Source organism: Camellia sinensis, chromosome 10 (genome assembly GCF_055761805.1).
Source record: "Camellia sinensis isolate YWXY chromosome 10, ASM5576180v1, whole genome shotgun sequence".
Classification (NCBI taxonomy): domain Eukaryota; kingdom Viridiplantae; phylum Streptophyta; class Magnoliopsida; order Ericales; family Theaceae; genus Camellia; species Camellia sinensis.
This window is the reverse complement of record NC_138970.1, coordinates 176280016-176298362: the sequence shown is the minus strand read 5'-3', so window position 1 is coordinate 176298362 and position 18347 is coordinate 176280016. Positions and strand designations below refer to the sequence as shown.

General features: G+C 33.3%; 1 protein-coding gene across 3 annotated transcripts; it reads right to left on the bottom strand.

Moving 5' to 3' along the window:
* Positions 1-3010: 3010 nt before the first annotated feature.
* LOC114306769 (actin-related protein 3) lies at positions 3011-15094 on the bottom strand. Of its 3 annotated transcripts, none has more exons than XM_028252059.2 (9): positions 14578-15094; positions 14018-14480; positions 11280-11426; positions 6403-6495; positions 6085-6204; positions 4994-5104; positions 4479-4604; positions 4261-4359; positions 3011-3527 (listed from the first exon to the last, which is right to left on the bottom strand). In XM_028252059.2, the coding sequence occupies exons 1-9, from the start codon at positions 14625-14627 to the stop codon at positions 3447-3449; spliced, it is 1290 nt and encodes a 429-aa protein (XP_028107860.2). In that variant the 5' UTR covers positions 14628-15094; the 3' UTR covers positions 3011-3446. The 3 variants fall into 3 exon arrangements, with proteins under 3 accessions (XP_028107860.2, XP_028107861.2, XP_028107862.1); XM_028252060.2 differs by having other exon boundaries at positions 4296-4359; positions 14578-14980; XM_028252061.2 differs by lacking the exon at positions 6403-6495 and having other exon boundaries at positions 14578-14980.
* Positions 15095-18347: the final 3253 nt, after the last annotated feature.

Sequence of the window (18347 nt, the reverse complement as noted above, 5' to 3'; positions counted from 1 at the left end):
TCAAATGCGGGAGGCAATGACAGAAAACCAAGACTTACACTTGCTTGTAAAAAAAGTGGTTACTATACAGATAATAGGAAGATTAAGAGGGAATAATTGAGGTTAACAGGTTCTAAAAAGTGTGGATGTTTATTTCTATTAAGGGGGAAAAATTACCTACAAATTAACAAGACAAATTGTGATAACATGTTTAATTGATGGATGCAAAATAATCATAGATTTTATGGATACTTTATGGATATTCGTACACTTGATGTTTTTATGAATAATTTTATGGATACTTTTTATATATAATTTTATGGATGCATGTTTGATTTATGAATTTTTTTATGGATGCTTTAAGGAAAAAGTAAATCTTTCAATGTACAGCGACGGGGGCCTAGACAACTCTATTGCAGTTTGGCAACATGACACTAGAGTAACCCTATTTGTATAACAATGTATCACTGAACATGCACTTCACAAGTGGTCCAAATTAATTTCTTGTTATCATCTAATTGGACGGCAACATAATGCTGGGAAATAAAAATATTTTTCGGTAACATGGCACTGGAGTAATTTAAATTAATTAGTGTTGCATTACTGAACAAGTCCACCATAAATTAAAAAATCATTATTTAGAAGAAAGTGTCTCTGTAAATGTATAATAACAAAATGCTAGAGAGATCTATTTTTTCCGGCAGCATAACACCAGAATAATGTAAATTGTTTAGCACCGTGTTACCAAAATTAGTGGTGTAAAGAGATGAAATAGTTAATTTAGGGTTAGTTTTAGTAATATATTGGGGGTGTAATGAGAATTACATTTTTTTTAGTGGTGTAATGAGATGAAGGGTGTAAAGAGGTTAAATAGTGGTAAAAATAGAATCATCCAAAATAATTTATGAGGTATTAATAGCAGCACTCCTAAATTAACCTATTTATCTTTTTATTGATTAATTTAGCTCCAACTTGTATGCCAAACGGGGCCTCAAAGCTAAATTAAACATTTAAGTCAAAACTCTTGATATTTGAGATCTTTATATGGCAAACACATTTTTATTTGGCATTTTAAATTTGATGTTATGATCATATTTGAATTGAATCTGACTTACAAATTTTAGAATTCTTAATATTTTTTTTAAAGTTTATTTTTAGATATGTAGCATTATTCTTTTATATTATTTTTAAAACGAGCAATTTAAGAAAGAAAAATGATATATGCTTGTTGAAAGAGTAATTTACTTACACCACTAGTTTACCTAATTACACCTCTTATATGATTTTTTTTTTTTTTTTTTTCCTTTCAATTTCACTCATGTATACAATTGCTTTTAAGGACAAAAGAATAAAATTAAATATATTTTATTATCTCCTTACACCCATTACTCTTCAATTTCTACTGCTCTTATTCCCTTCTCGGTTTTTCTTCTCTGTTACATATCTCTTTTCAAAAAGTGAGAATCATAGTGTTTTGATCATAGAAGAAAGTAATGAATGGAGAAACGGTGGTGAAGAACCATGAAAAAGTAAAATGGCGAGTTTTTTTTTTTTATGGTAGTTTTTTGTTTCGTTTTTTGAGAGAGTTCTTCAACTTTTGTTCGGTGTGTCAAAACAAAATAAAATAGTTCAGAATTACATTGTCGAACAAAAAATATGTATTTGGTAACCTGTTGCCAAATAAAATATACATTTCTAGTAACTCAAGACCGAATGTTTTTAATTTGATCAATTACTCATTACCGTGTATTTCCAGTTTCATTATATATATATATATATATATTATTTGGAAGGATTATGTTTCTATTCATTGCAGCAATACAAATACAATCATCCGGCTGCTGAACATCTTGAAGGGTATTCATTTGTTGAGTAGATTATTTGAGAAGGAAAAATAATTGTTAGTTAATATGTCAAAGGGTATGGTACGACCAAAAAAGATATTGATTATATTGAAACAAATGGATGCCTTTAATGCGATAACAATGAAGACAATTTACAACGCACGTAAAGCGACAGATGGTTGGACAAATTTATTTCAGTTCAACAACATGACACCGGAGTAATCTAATTTGTGTAGCAATGTATCACCGAACATGCACTTCATAAATGGATTCTAACTAATTTCTTGTTAAAGTAAAATAAAATCATCCAATCCAACGGCAACAAATGGCTGGAAAAAAAAATTGTCTGGTAACATGACACTAGAGTAATTCAAATTTTTTAACATTATATTACCAAAAGCTATTAGTGTAAATAGACAAAACTAAAAAGGTTTTGAAGAATTTTTATTTTAGGGTTAGTTTTGGTAGTATAATGAGTGTAATGAGAATTATTATTTTTTTTAATAGTGTAATGAGATAGGAGATGTAAAGAGGTAAACTAATACTGTAAAAGGAGAATCACTAATGTTTAGGTACTCTCAGTATCTACTTTTTGGTGTATATCAAAACACGAGGAATTATTCTGTGTTTCAAGAATTCTAATTAGGTTATGTGACCAGAAGATAATAGTGGTTGCTTTATGTAATACATCGGAGAAAAAATATAAAGTCTTAGGTATATAATCAATAGAATTGTAAGGATATTCCATATAAGAAATGAAACAAAGTAATAATTTTTCGTTAGAACATAGACCAAGGTTTAGGTTCCCCTCACAATAGTCTTTGATATATGCATGCCGAAAGGGTCTAATTCACTTGAATCGTACCACCATGTCCCGCCGGAAAGTAACTGTGTATCGCCAAATGTCCAATCCCATAGTACCTCAATTTGTAATACCAAGAACCCCGCAAGCCCTCTCTTTTTGGAATCAATCATTTCAGTACATCTCATCCCTTAAGCGGATGGATGTAACGGACGGATTACTTGAATTCCAGTAGAGGGAGCCGCTCTTTAAAAACGTACTATAAAGTCACAATTTATAAGTCGTTGGTATTGAGATTGACGACTACTATTTGATAAGAATTTTGAGCATAGTTCCATCAACATGTGAAAATTAATAATGTACAGGCATGAATGAAAGTTTAGAATGAATACAAATAAATCAAACTTCTAATCATTATGGCAAAACTCTATTCCTCCCCAATCAAATACAAATGAATCAATCCACCTAACTGAGAATGTTCTACAAGGGAATTATGACAACAAGAAAGAAAGAAAAAATCTTATATCAGCATTCACAACTAAAGCTCAACGTTGAAAATGACTTCCCACCTATTATCTAATCCCATCGCATGCAAAGACCGGTTTCTCCCTAATGAATGAATACAACTCATTTTTCTTACAATTTGAAATTGAATATCTATTGTACACTGCCTCCCACAAGCTATAAATTTGTAATCACACATGAATGACACGCTGCAAGAAGTGAAATTCAGAAGCACGTTGGAGGTGTGGGAATGATGAGGCATTCCTGCTATCTAAGAATGGGCGCCACGATTCTTCTGAAATAGGTCTGTCTTCACATCAATACATCCCCTTGAAAACAGGATTTGTGCGGCAAATGCTTGCCCCATACTCTTCATACTCTGCTTTGGTGTGGCAAGCCTGTGCACACAAATTGTTTAATCCAAAAATCCGGATTTTTGTCAATGGACAAGATCAACCAATATAAAAGTAATTATGAGCATGACAATTCAGAACAAACACTAATAACAATGGTAGCAGAATTCACGTCACAGCACTTGCAATTGTGCCAAATCACCACCACTAATTTATGGTATTAAGGCTCGCTTAAGGCACCTTCAGCCTTTTTGCCAAGTCAATAGGAGCTCTCTTATCGCAAAGCTCGATGAGCTGTAAATTACAAATTAACAAGGCTTCTTGAATTCAAAGAACAAAGAGGGCACACCAGAATTTAACACTGACGTTTATCTCCACTGTCGATGCAGGAGAGAGATTGGACAGGCATGTGAGCAGAACTAAAGAATCCATGGGCCTCTTTCTTGGCATATTTGCTAACAACTGTGAATATTCTTTATATTTCAAAAACCTCTTTCAAGCATAATTCAAGTATTTACACAAAGGAAAAATGTCTATTGGTCAAATATTTAAACCTAATATTGCACACATTACTGCTATTCTGTAAATGGTAATTACAACATTTGAACACAAAGGAGCAATTGTACACAATTGCATCCTTCCCTATTTGAACAACACCATGGTGAAAATTAAAATGTTTAGATTGATTATGAGACCTATACATTCCAACTGTCCAGGACAACAAAAACTAAATAAGGATGAGACAAAATATATTCAAGTTGAAAAGATTAAAAAATACCGCAAAAAATTCGTGAGTTGATGCAAGGACAGAACCTCCAAACCAGACCGCATATCTCTGGATGGGATGGCTGAGAACATTGACCTCCACTGGTTGTGCCTGGTGGCAGAAAGAATCCAACAATCAACCCTTTCATATTATTAATTTTGACCAAGAGGCATATTTGTTATATCAACACATTCAAATTATTTATTAAAAAAAAAAATTCAAAATTTTACTTTTAATTCTCCACCAAGCCGAGCATCAGATGCAAGAACGCGAGCATCTACAATCTTCTTTAGATCCCGTTGCAACCTTCGGTGGAAGTCTTTGAACATTGTTGATCCTCCAGACAACACTATATTCTGAGATAAGAAATAAAATGAATAAGCTGTCTGAAATGGAAAATGCATATATAAATCTAAAAATAGAAACCTGTCTAAATTCAGACGAAAGAATTCGGCTCTAACACTCCAAATAGAATGTGAGTATAACCTCAAGTTCAGAACCATCTAACCATAAATATTAAATGCATATTATAGCAGAGTATTATAACTTACAAAATCCGGAGTATAAATGTACAAACATTATGAGAGATGCATGTGTAACAGGAGTTGATATCCACAAATAAATCATGAAAACCAAAACAGACCACTTATCAGTGGCAGAAATGTAGGTACTCTTTATACTGTTTCATAAGGATCGAATTGCCAAGAACAAAGATTATATGTTTTCCTCAAGCAATCTACTTCACCTTATACAAAGCCCTTCTTGTGTCGATTGGTGCAGACTGAATACACTTGTCTATTACAGCAGGCAGAGGTGTGGTAAACTCACTGCTGTAAATCTCAGGACTAAAGAAAACCTACATACACAATTTAGACAAATCATCAGAACAAGGACAGTATCATACAGTCGATAGAGATCCATTCACAAACACAATATACTATATACATTACAAGATATTAAAAATAAGGAAGTTAGTTACTCCCATCCACTGCACAAGATTTATTTTTCTCAGTAACATAACATGTCACATATAACTCTAAAAAAATATACATAAATAAGACTCAAAAAACCAAGTAAATGCAATAAACTCTTTTTTTGTAGACCAAATCTGATTGGATTACAATAGAAGAAACGCTTATGTGATATTGATTGCTTCATGTCTAGATGCAGTGAGGCAAATCAACGTACTCTACGAGTTAGGCCTCACATGCACAGTTGCTTATTTGCTCATTTTAAACTTACAAATTTTGGTTTTTTTTATCATAGCCTCGTAGTACACATCATTTCCATACATCATGGTTTGTCTTTTACCATGTTTAGTAAAACAAGCACGATTCCTATCAGAGCCCATAAAGATAATGACCATAACAATACTTTCACATTGAAAAACTGAGGCACATGGTCAATATGATAGTTTTGGTCATGCATGAACTGAGTGGTGTGTTTGAGAATAGACCCTTCTGCAGTCTAGTGTATGCTGCTTACACAGAAGTAATTCAAGGTGAGGGAGTCACCTGACTAAACTCAAGTATCTGGCTTAAAGTAAAGTATCTTTAAGTATGATAAGATCATGCAAATTGCAAACAAACAAGTAAAACTATGCCAATCATGTGGAATGTGTTTTCAATTTTCAGTTAAACTAGGCAGCCAATAACAAGAGAATTTGAAAAAACCATCTTCAAAAAATACATCAAGATGATTGAAACCATAAAGTGCTTCTAGTTAGTTGCATGAACATGACTTTCAAATCAAAGCATAAAATATTTATCAGTTTCAAAGATGTATTGTTTATGGTGTACAAAAGAAGCAATAACTTGAAAAGAAGAGAAAACAAACCTCAGGGCCAAGAAATCGTTCATAGCCAATATCACAAGAGTATGGTGCCCCTGTCTTCGGTTTGATACCTCTATAATGCTTAATGTACTTAGCCGGTTCTTTGTCATGCTTATTGTACTCCTAAAACCATTGAATAAGAAAGATTTAACATCAAAATAATGGTGGATTAAATATTTCAGATTCATAGGAATTTGCAATGCTGAAAGTAATACAAGATACTTTTAAACATGCAATAAATTTATCCGTGTTCAGCCCAAATAAATAAATACAAAGTGTTTCCTAGAATTGTGCAAACTCATGAAGGTAGTAAAAACCCACCTTGACAATATCGGAACTAGTGTAGCAATATGTTTCCTTCACCTTTCGAGCTACTTCAAAGGAATCTTCAGGCGGAACATGCTCTCCTCTTTCCTACATGAAACAAAGTAAAAATGCAAAAACCACGAGATTAAACTACTACCATCTATTTCCTTGATTCATATTTGACTGCTTTCCAATCAAATATAACCAAATCAAACCAAACTAAGCCTTAAGTCCCATCAAATAGAGTCGGTTGCATGAATCCTTCTTCTCCACTCGACTCTATCCAAGGCTATTTCATTAGTCAAATTAAGAAGATTCATATATCTATTTACTACACTAGTCCACGTTAATCAAGGTCTACCCCTTCTCCTAACACTGCCATCTACTATTACTATATCACATCTCTTCACTACTGCCTCTGTAGGTCTCCTTTCTATATGATCAAACCATCTCAATTTATTCTCTCTTAACTTATCTTCTATCAGTACTACTCCTACCCATTCTCGAATATACTCATTCCTAACTCTGTCTTTTCTAGTCTTGCCACCTATGAAGCACGGACACCTCTCTGAGGGCGTTCTACCAGTGTTGGACACGGACACGGACACGGACACGCGGTGGAGCTGAGAGTGTCCCAATTTATTTTTTTATTTAATTTTTTTTTTTTGTAGCCGAACCTGTTCGGACACATTCGGGGTCAATTTCACAATTTATGGAACTTTTGTGAGGTTAATTTGTAAAAAAACAAAAACAAAACAATGTGTGCCCTAAATTGAGTTAGAACAAAGAAGAAAGAAAGAGAAGAGAACAGAAGAACAGAAGAGAAAGAGAGGAGACCTGGTCGTTCGTCATCGTCGCTCGTCGGCTATTATCTAAGGTACACATTCACTTCTTCTTCGTTCTTCTTCTTCTTCTCCGTTGTTGTCTCTGTCTCAATTGTTCTCTCTCTCTCTCTCTCTCTCTCTCTCTCTCGTTGTCTCTCTGTCTTCGATCTTCTTCGATCTATTTTTTTTTTCTTTTATATGGTCAGTGACAGTGGAAGTCTCTCTCTCTCTCTCTTTTCTATTTTTTTTTCTAATTTTATTTTATATTTTCTTTTCTTTCTCTGTGCCTCTGTTATAATTTTTTTTTATAAGTAAAAAAAAAATAACAAAAGAAAATTTTAGTAGTTTTATTTTGTATTTTTTATTACCTTTGAATAATTTTAATAGTATTATTTTGTATTTTTTATTGCCTCTGTTATAATTTTAATAGTTTTATTTTGTATTTTTTATTACTTTTGAATAATTTTTTTTATAATTTTATAACAGATAATAAATAAAATTAATTTTATATATTAAACGTGCCCCCAGCATGTCGTGTCCCCTATTTTTTGAAAATTTGCATGTTCACGTGTCCGTGTCCATGTCCATGTCCGTGTCCGTACTTCATAGCTTGCCACACACCCATCTCAGCAACACTCAACTTATCTACATGTTTTTTAGTTGCCCAACATTTCGTCCCATACAACATCGCTAGTTTAATAGTCGTTCTATAGAACTTCCCTTTTAGTCTAATGGATACTAGTTTATCGCAGTATTCTAGATGCACTCGTCTACTTAAGCCACCCTGCCTTAATTCTGCGGGCCACATCCACTCCAATTTCCCTAATCATTGTGATAATCGATCCTAAATAATGAAAATGTTCACTCTTAGGTAGTTCTCGGTTCTCAATTTTCACTTCTTCTCTACTTCCATTGTAACTGTTACTAAAATTACATTCTATATACTTTGTCTTAGTTTTGCTTATCCTAAACCAAACCAAACCAAACCAAGCCTTAAAATCCCATTAAATGGGGTCGGCTACAGGAATCCTTCTTCTCCACGCGGCCCTATCAAAGGCCATTTCATTAGTCAAATTAAGTAGATTCATATCTCTATTTATAACGCTAGTCAACGTTAATCTAGGCCTACCCCGTTCCCTAACACTTCCATCTACCGTTACAGCATCGCATCTCTTCACTACTGCCTTTGTTGGTCTCCGTTGAATATGACCAAACCATCTCAAACGATTCTCTCTCAACTTATCTTCTATCGGTGCTACTCCTACCCATTTCCGAATACACTTATTCCTAATCATGTCCTGTCTAGTCTTACCACACATCCACCTTAGCATCCTCATCTCATCCACCTTAGTTTTGCTTATCCTAAATCTTTTAAATTCAAGTGCTTTTCTCCAAATCTCCAACTTAGTGTTAACTTAACTCCTTCTCTAGTATTATCCATTAACACGATATCATCTGCAAAAAGCATACACCATGGCACATTATCCTGAATATTGCGCGTCAACTCATCTATAACTAAAGCGAACAGATAAGAACTTGAGGTCTATGTTATATGGACTCGGGTACGGGTATCGGGTGCGGGTGCGGGTGCGGGTGCGGGTGCGGGTGCGGGTGCGGATGCGGATGCGTATCTAGGGGTCGGACACTTCAAAATTGAGGAAACGTGGATATGTATCCAAATTTGGATACGGAGATATGTATTTAATAAAAATAGATTTTTTTAATAAAAATATATTTATTATATGAAGATAAGTTATATTATATAAATAACAAATAAAAAATATTTTAAATATAAAATAAATTATATTATATATGATAAAATAAGTTATTTTTATTTTAAACATAAAAATTATATTATTTATGATACATTATATTATATTATATAATTTTTTTTGGATGAATAATATTATATATTATTATATTAATGTAATTTATACTATACGTTAATGTAAATGTAATATGAATAATGGATGAATAATATTATATATTATTATATTAATGTAATTTATATTATATACTAATACAAATGTAATTAAATAGGTGAGACAATAGAATGGACAGAAGAGAAGAAAGAAAAAGAGAGAAGTCAATCAGATAGAAGAAGAGAGAGAGAGAGTAGAGGGAGATCGAGAGAGGAGAGGAAGAGGGAGATCGAGATCGAGAAAGGAGAGGAAAGGAAGAGAGATCCAGAAACGAGAGAAAACAGAGAAGGAGATTGATCAAGCATCGAGCAAAAGTCGTAGCAGTCGAAGCAATCGAAGCTGTGATCAAAGGAATCAAAGTCAGCGACCGATATCTTCCCCGTTTCGAAAGGGGACCAGGTTCTCTCTTTCTCTCTCCTCTTTCATTTCTTTTGCTGTCTGTAAAGTGCCTGTTTGGTGCAGCTTAAAAGCTGCTTATTTCAACTTTCAGCTTAATTTAAGCTATTTTGATGTGTTTGGTTTAGCTTTTACCTTATAGCTTTTTGGAAGTCAGAAATCAGCTTATTCTTTGAGTGGGCCAGGAGATGCTTAATTTATAAGTCAGAAATCAGCTTATGTTCATAGTTATAAGCTATAAACTGTTTAGGCATAAGCTATAAGCACTTTTCCACAGCTCTACCAAACAGGGCCAAAGAGCCGTATCCGAGAGAGAAGAGGCGAATCCGACACAAATCCCATACCCACACTCGTGTTGTGTCGTGTCAACACGGGTACTTCACCCCAAAATGCCGAGTCCATGTAACACAGCTTAAGGTTGATCCTTGGTGTAACCCTATAGTTATTCGAAATTCACTTGTCTCTCTAGTAGGCGATCTAATAGTGGTTACCATACGTTCATACATATTCCTAATCACATCAATGTAACCTTTTATCACCCATTTCTTCTCTAACACCCACCAGATGATATTCCGAAGCACTCTATCATATGCTTTCTCAAGATCGATAAAAACCATACGAATATCCCTTTTCTTTTCTCTATACTTTTCTATTCCTCTCCTCAAAAGATAGATAGCTTTCATTGTTGACCTACCAGGCATAAACCAAAATTGATTCTCTAACACATCTGTCATATCTCGTAATCGACGTTCTATCACTCTCTCACACTTTCATTGTGTGACACATTAACTTGATTCCTCTATAGTTGTTACAATTCTAGACATCTCCTTTATTCTTATATATTGGCACTAAAATACTCTTCCTCCACTCCTCTGACATTTTCCTAGTCAACAAAATCTTACTAAATAACATAGTCAACCAAACAGCCCCCTTCTTACCCAAACATTTCTACACTTCAATAGGTATATCATCAGGTCCTAAAGCCTTATTCAATTTCATCTTCTTAAGTGCAAACTCCACTTCAAAGTCCCTTTTGACCTACCTTCATGTTTCTTCATTTAACAACTTCTTAAAATAGTTCTTCCACCTCTCCTTAATCTCTTCATCCTTCATCAACACCTTAGAGTCCTCACCCTTGACGCACTTAAAAATATGTTCAAATATGTTCTAAAAAATATATAGCCTCTCAACTCATTTCTTCACTAGTCTGGTCTTTATGGGCATTAGGGAGAGATAGAAGTTCACAGACTGGCTGTGTGAAAGTCAGGTGATAGCACCTATTACACAGCACCAAAGGTAACACGGTTACAACATAAGCAGTCTTATACTCAAAAGATATCTATATAGATATTCCTAAACAAATGAAGCAGAATGACACATTCTCCATACTTGCAGGAGCATGAGAAAGGGTACAGAGTATTTTTTATAAGAAAATTTCCACTAGAAGACGCATTAAGAGAATGTTTCACAAATACAAAAGGAGAAAGACTAACAAAAAGCACTGCAAAAAAAAGACAACATTTAGGGTACAGTGCACATAACAATTCAGAAAGAGCATATACCATGGGTGAAGTGGAAGGAAAATAAAGCACAACTGCCTCTCAGAAAAAACTAAGTATATTATCTTTTGATAAATGGTCATCATTTCAGTACTATATTCCACACTCCATACTATTCTGCATCATAGCTGTTTCCACAATCCTAGTTTAATGAACTTAATAAATATGAGTAGAAGTTGAGGGCAACATACCTGCATAAGCTGCTGGATAAAGAGAGTAACATCTTTCCCAGAAATAGGAATTGATTTAATGCTGCTCCCAATAACATAGCCATCCGCAACAGGGACAACATGAGTAGCTCCATCTCCAATATCCACTACAACCCCTGTCATCTCACACTAAAGAAAATTGCAGGTTATGACTGTGGAGACATCGATATGCGCATCTCATATTAGAATTTATTTACTAAAATGGAAGGTAGCATAAAGAACTGTAATGAATAAAAAGAAATCTGATACACAAGGTGTGGAAAGAGTAATGTGAACACAAATATGATCCCAACTCTCCATTTGGTAGGAGGGAAGATTAAGGGAAAGAAAATGGGAAGGAAAGCAAACCCTTCTAGGACAACGGTTTCTATCTACCCCAAAGTAGACAAAGAGAGCTTTTTGTTTTCACATATTTTCCCCTCAAACAACAACCTTCTAATATTAAGAATAGTAAATGACTCTTATTCATTTCCTTCCTACTGACTAGACAGCTGAGGGAAATATATGATTCTTTTAGTTATGAGTACCTTCTCCATCCCTGCTACATTACGTCTTCTCATTTTTCCATTTACCGACAAACACAATATAAAGTCATTTTTTAAATGATTAGTAAAGATCAAGATATAGAAGAAGGTCGGAGAGAACAGTAAACATGTGCACAAGGGCAAAAACACCATACAGTAACTCCCCTATCCACCCTAAAGTTGTTCTCCCCAGCATCTCCAATTTCAGAGAATTTACAAATTGTCAAAAGAATTCTACCTTGTGCTCCTCGTTAAAGCAATATATTACACACATAGGCCCCGCTTGTTTGAGTGAGGGGATTATTAGTACGGTGGGATTGAGTGGGGGGATTAATAGTGTGGTGCTATTAGGTTGGAGATGTAAAATAAATTGTGTTTGTTTGCACAAGAAAAGTGATATTAGTTGGTTGGGATTAAATCAATGAAATTATATAAAAATTCTCTCGTTGTATAAAAGGCAACTTTATTATTTTTGCAAAGTGAGGGGCAAAATAGTCTTTTTATCTTCAATCCCATGGGATTAGATTACAATACCACCTCCCTCCCCCATGGGATTGCTAATCCCCTCCTTAGAGGGTTTCATAGTTCCTACTAATCCCGTGGTAATTTTTCAAAACAAACATGATATTTGTAAGCCCCACCCCCACCTCCACCTCACTATTAGTCCAATCCCAATCTCTATTTCGGAAAACAAATAGGGCCAACAACAATGCCCTCAAGCATATAATACGACAATATTCACAACTACGTAGTTTTTATCATAAAATGCTACTACAACTAGAGAAACCAACACTAACTGCTTAATAGTTATTTATATAATTGTTTAAGAATGTTGTGGATTACCAACTGGTTAGAGTCATGAGTTGCATAATGCATGTCACTAAACTATAGTAGTTTGGGACATAGGTAAAGGCATCAAGCAGGGATGAGCTAGATGTATGTCAGAGGTTCAATTGATATGACTTCCAATAGGAAACTCATAATTCCAATTTTCCCTCCTCAAAATTTCGAAGTGTCCTTTATGGCTATTAGTAACTTCGTACCATATAGAATCAACTCAACTTAAAACCCAGCAAGAGTTGACCACACAAACTACTATTTTTGTTTCCTAAAAGACTATCTGTTAACACTCAGAGAAATTTTATATACCATTTTACACTTGGTCTGTCTTCAAATCATTATGGGTTCAATGTTCTCGATATAAATACAAGACACAGAATTATGCCAATTACCATGTTCAAATTTACCAAGTTTAGAGTTGATATTTTGGTCCTTGGCACATTTTATAGTCTCAGTCAACTTGTCAAACACTATTATAACATAAACACCCAAAATCCTCTAACTCATAGAAAAATTATGGCACGCACTTTCTTAAACAAAATCTCTAATGTAAATATTAGCCCGCAAAAGTTTTAATCAAGCAGTAAAACAAAAATATAGCATTGTATGGCCCTAAGAACATCCCATCAAAAGATCTTTTCTGACATCCTACCAAAATTATACTTCCTGAAGTCTATTAATTTATGATTCAAGTAATGCACCTTCCTATAAGAAGTCACATATGTATCATTTCTAAGTCAATATTGATTCAATATGTTTGGTTTGAATTTTTTAGATTAAGTTTTTTAAAAATTGAATTTTTTGATTTTCATATTTTTTTGTTTTTAGTTAATATTTTAAAAAATTTAAATAGTTTTTTTACTTTTTTGATGCACCTTACTTAGATGTATCTAAAAAGTAAAAAAATTATAAAAAAATATTTTTAAAAATTAATAAATACATAAAAATACAAAAAATGTAATAAATTCTTTTTTTTTTTTGTATTTTTGGTATTTAGTGAATTTTTAAAAAGTTTTTTTCATAAATTTTTTACTTTTTAGGCATATTTATGTTAGGTATGTCTAAAAATTAAAAAAATTACTTAAAATATTTAAAAAATTCAATAAAATATATATATATATATAAAAATAAGAAAGTAGAATTTTTTGAAAAGTGTTTTTCAAAGCTCTAACCAAGCAACATTTTGGACCTTTTCAAACACTGAATATGCCCTCTAAAGGTCTGCTATTATTCACAAGTGGGTTGCAGGCAAATTGCCAATCTTCAATCCATTTCGTTAATCATCTAAAAGATAAAAGATTCAAGAAGTCAACAACATTACAACATAATAATTCTTAGAATTCAATCAATGCCAACCTTAGATGTTGTGTACCCAGCTGCAAGTGCGAGCACGGGCTGCACAGCGATATAAAGCCCAGGAACATTGAAAGTCTCAAACATAATTTCTCCAGTATACTCGCGACTCTCCGGGGCAGTCAATGGACTCTCAGTCAAGAGAAAATAATGATCTTCGGGATCACAACGCAAGTAATTGAATATACATTGCTGCCAAAACCGTTCCATGGCATCCCAATTATCAACCTGACCATTCCTAATTGGATTCGTAGGGGTATAAGTATTATTCGATCGAGATCTAGACAAACCCTCTTCCCCTATGAAGAAATCGAGATCGGCCATAACACCAGCGCTATGCTGGGCTAGCCAATTGCTTCCCTTTGCAGAGCTTCGAGATTGGTTTATGAACGAATCGTTGACGGCGACGACTGTGGGAACTATAAAACACGGCTCTACATTGCCAGCAAATCCCATTTTAGTATACCTGCAATCACAAACAAAAAACCAAAAAAAAATAAAAAATTTAGGGAAAAAGTTCATTGGGGACTTTTGTCGAACAGTTGGTGTGTATGTAAATATACCCGGTTCCATTGTCGATGACGACGGCGGGGCGAGAGGTGGAGGAGTCCATGAGAGAGAGAGTAGGAGGAGGAGAGAGAGAGGAGGTGGTGGTGGATCTGCGGCTGAGATCCGAGAAGGGGTTTGAGGGGACTGATCATGGTCGAGGGTCGAAGGAGACAAAGCGGATGGTGGTGATTTTCAGTCCATCCATTTCATATTTCATTGACAAGATTGTGAATTGAATGCATAAAGTCTCATCTCAGCTTCTGAGTCATCACTATGGTCTCTTTTTCTCTCTTTTTCGATTCTTTTCTTATCAACCAAACAGTGCAACGACTCTCTCTCTCTCTCTCTGGCTCTGGTTGCTATGTTCGATTTGGAGTTCTGGGCTTTGCTCGGTGTGACGTTGTGACTTTCAAATGTGAGGGATGTTTTTGGACCGTTCGATTTATTGTGCTGCACGGCTGGGATTAGGTACGGCACAGCCCACCATGGCATCTCTGATGTGGTAATTTAGGACTCGTTCACGAACCTTTTTTTTTTTTTTTTTTTTTTTTTTTAAGGTTTATAGTTTTCTATTCAACAATGATTCATCCCACTAAAAACATCACCACTAATAGCATTAATACATTAAAAAAGTAAAAAAAAAAAAAAAAACACAACTCCAAGACTAAAACATCACATCATTAATGACGGGACCCACTACCACCTAATTAGTGGGAGCACTAATTAGTGCTCCCAAGCATTTTTCTTTTCCATTTATGTTTATAAAATTGTTTGGTCGTTGATATTATGAATAGTTTACAAAATTTATTAAATTTTTTATTTTATTTGTTCAAAAAATAAATTCTTATTTATTTCTCTTTATTCTGTCCCCTCTAACTACCACTTATTGCCTTAATTTTTTTTATGTACAATAGAAAGAAGAACACATAACAAAAAACAAAATGAGAGATATTCTTTGATCGGTAGATATTCTTTCATAAAGTGCTTCTCTTAATTTGTTATAAAAAAAAAAGTCTTAACAGTATCAAGAGATTCCATTTTGATAATCGTACTTTTCTATCTTTTTTCAAATAGAATTGTCTCTCCTCCATAAATTCTTTGCAACTCTGTTTAATATTTGTGCAATTATAAAGTATACAGTAGTATCTTAAAACAATCTCCATAACTAGTTGCTCTTGGGTCACCTCCTACACGTTTTTCATCAGCATTTAACTTAGGCCTCGTTTGGGATCAGGTTAATTTAGTAACTTTTTAGTTATTTGGCTAAAAAGGTAGGTAAAAAAAACTTGTATGTTTGGGATGACTTTTTGGCTAATTACGAAAAGATGTGCAAAAAGTAGAGAGAAAAGAAAATCTTTGACTTTTTGATATAGATTGTTGGCTTTTTGACTAATTTAATAACTTTTTGACTAATTGACTAAAATAGCCTCTTGTCAAATGAGGCCTTAATTTTACGTGTTGATAGAAAACTCCTACTTATAAGTCTCCATTTAGGAACTGGGTTGGCTTTTTGACTTTTTAGTTTTTTTAACTATTTTAGTTTGGGTTAAAAAGTTTGGTTTGGGAAGGACTTTTTAGCTTTTTGACTTTTTTTGTGAGAAAATAGTGTAATGATTATAAATTAGATGTTATGTTTTGTTTATTATGATTAAAATAGTCTATTTTATTTTTTATGACTAAAATAACCGAAAAATAGAAACCTTCTTTCCAGACGGAGCTTAAGTATAATTTGATTCGAAGTCATGACTATTAATGGGCCTCGTTAATATCCCGGCAATGGCATGCCTCAAAATACCACGAAGGCTATCTTGGGCATTTATCAATATTATCAACAAAAAAAAATTATATTGTTAAGCAAAAACATTCTAGGTGATAGAGGTGTTTGGTGCGACTTTTTTTTTAGTCAACTTATAAGTTTTAGTTTTAGAAAAATTATTTTGGATTGTTTCATTAAATTTATTTGAAACAATTTTTCATTCTAATAATTTATTTTAATTCAAAAAAATTGATTATGAGAAGTTGTCTACACCTCACTTCTAATTATAATAACTTATTTAGCCTTCGTTTGGGAAGTGGGTTGATTTTTTGACTTTTTTTGTGAGAGGAGAGTGTAATGATTATGGGTTGGATGTGATGTTTTGTTTTTTGTTACTAAAATAGTCTATTTTGTCTTTTGTGATTAAAATAGCCAAAAAAGCCTGGAATGGCTCTTCCCAAACGGACCCTTATTAGTCTATGTTTGGGAAGTTGGGTTTGGAAATTTTTTGGCTAAAATAGCCACAAAAAACAAAAAAACTTTTTTAGTCCAATAAAACAAAACATCACATCAAACTCATAATCATCATATTTTTTCTCTCACAAAAAATTCAAAAAAATTAAAAAAACCAAAAGTCCTTTCCAAACCAGACTTTTTAGCCCAGGCCAAAATAACAAAAAAAACTAAAAAGCCAATTCACTTCCCAAACGAACCGTTAGTCGCTATTTGACATTGGCTTTTTTAGTTGACTTTTTTGAGTTGAGATTTTTTTAGTTTGGGACTAAGACCTATTTTGAAAAGTGGGTTAAAAGTCACTTCTCATTTTTTAACCCACTTCTTTTCTCACAAAAAAAAAGGGGGGGGTAAAAAGAGCTAAAAAGTTAGCTTTTAACAATTTTCCAATTCGTTTGGTTTGGTTTGGTTTTTTTTTATTTTTTTGACTTTTGTAAAGAAAAAGTGAAATGATTATAGTTTTTTTTAACTTAAAATGATTATGGTTTAGATGTGATGTTTTATCTTATTAGCTTATTTATCTTATTTTATCTTTTGTACTTTTTTAGCCCAACTAAGTTAGCCAAACGAATGCTTACTATTATACCTTTAGATTTTTTTATTTATTTTTTAATTAGAAAAGACCCAAATGATCTATGGACTAGTTTTGTAAGAACCTGAAATTTTTTGGACAAATAATTAGTTTATTAATAATAATATTAAGTCAATAAATTATGATTATTAAATTATTATATTAATAGCATCATGATTAACACCGACATTAAATTCCTTTAAATAATTTTTTTTTAATCCTTGTGTGATTAAATTTTTGTATCTAAACACAGTTGTGGAAAACTAAATGAGTTAAATAAATAATAATCAAATTAGTTAGAGGATAGTAGGGAGAAAAACATCTAGTGACTAGGACATGTATATATATATACACATTGATTTTCATTTTAAACATACAAAAAAAAAATCAAAATTTTTTGACAGAGGAATCCGGCTGTTTTCTTTCCAAGGGGCTGCTGCCAAAGCATGCTTAGAAACATCTTACAAGTCTATCCTTGTAGATCATAATTCCCAAGCCAAGAAGAATAAAATAAATAAATAAATAAATAAATAAGGGCCCCAAACTCCTACATAAGGAACTCACATTCAAACCAGCCATTCTACTTTTCACGCAGCTGAGGAGAAAAAGAGAGTAGAAAAGAGAAGAGAAAGAGAGGAAAAAGAGAGGGTACTTGGTGAATATCAATTTCAAACTTAGTTTTGAGAAGTGTTTGCAAAAGCTCTTGAGGTAAGAATACATCACCTCTATCCTCCCTTAGATACCTCTAACTAAATTTATATAATTTATATATGCAAGACTAAGCGTGGTTAAGTTATATATAGCAAAGTAGTACCATGCATGCTTAAAATTTTGATAGGATGAGGGTTTTATTATGTTATAATTTCATATTCCTTCTTGCAAACATAGATATATGGCTTAGCTACTGTTTTTATGTGTTCAATATTCTCCATTGTTGAAATAAT

Excerpts from the sequence above, each read along its gene's own strand:
- LOC114306769 (XM_028252059.2), bottom strand. The coding sequence starts at position 14,627 with ATGGACTCCTCCACCTCTCGCCCCGCCGTCGTCATCGACAATGGAACC. Across the intron at positions 6,496-11,279 it reads TTATCCAGCAGCTTATGCAG|GAAAGAGGAGAGCATGTTCC; the intron begins GTATGTTGCCCT and ends TGTTTCATGTAG. Across the intron at positions 6,205-6,402 it reads CTAGTTCCGATATTGTCAAG|GAGTACAATAAGCATGACAA; the intron begins GTGGGTTTTTAC and ends CAATGGTTTTAG.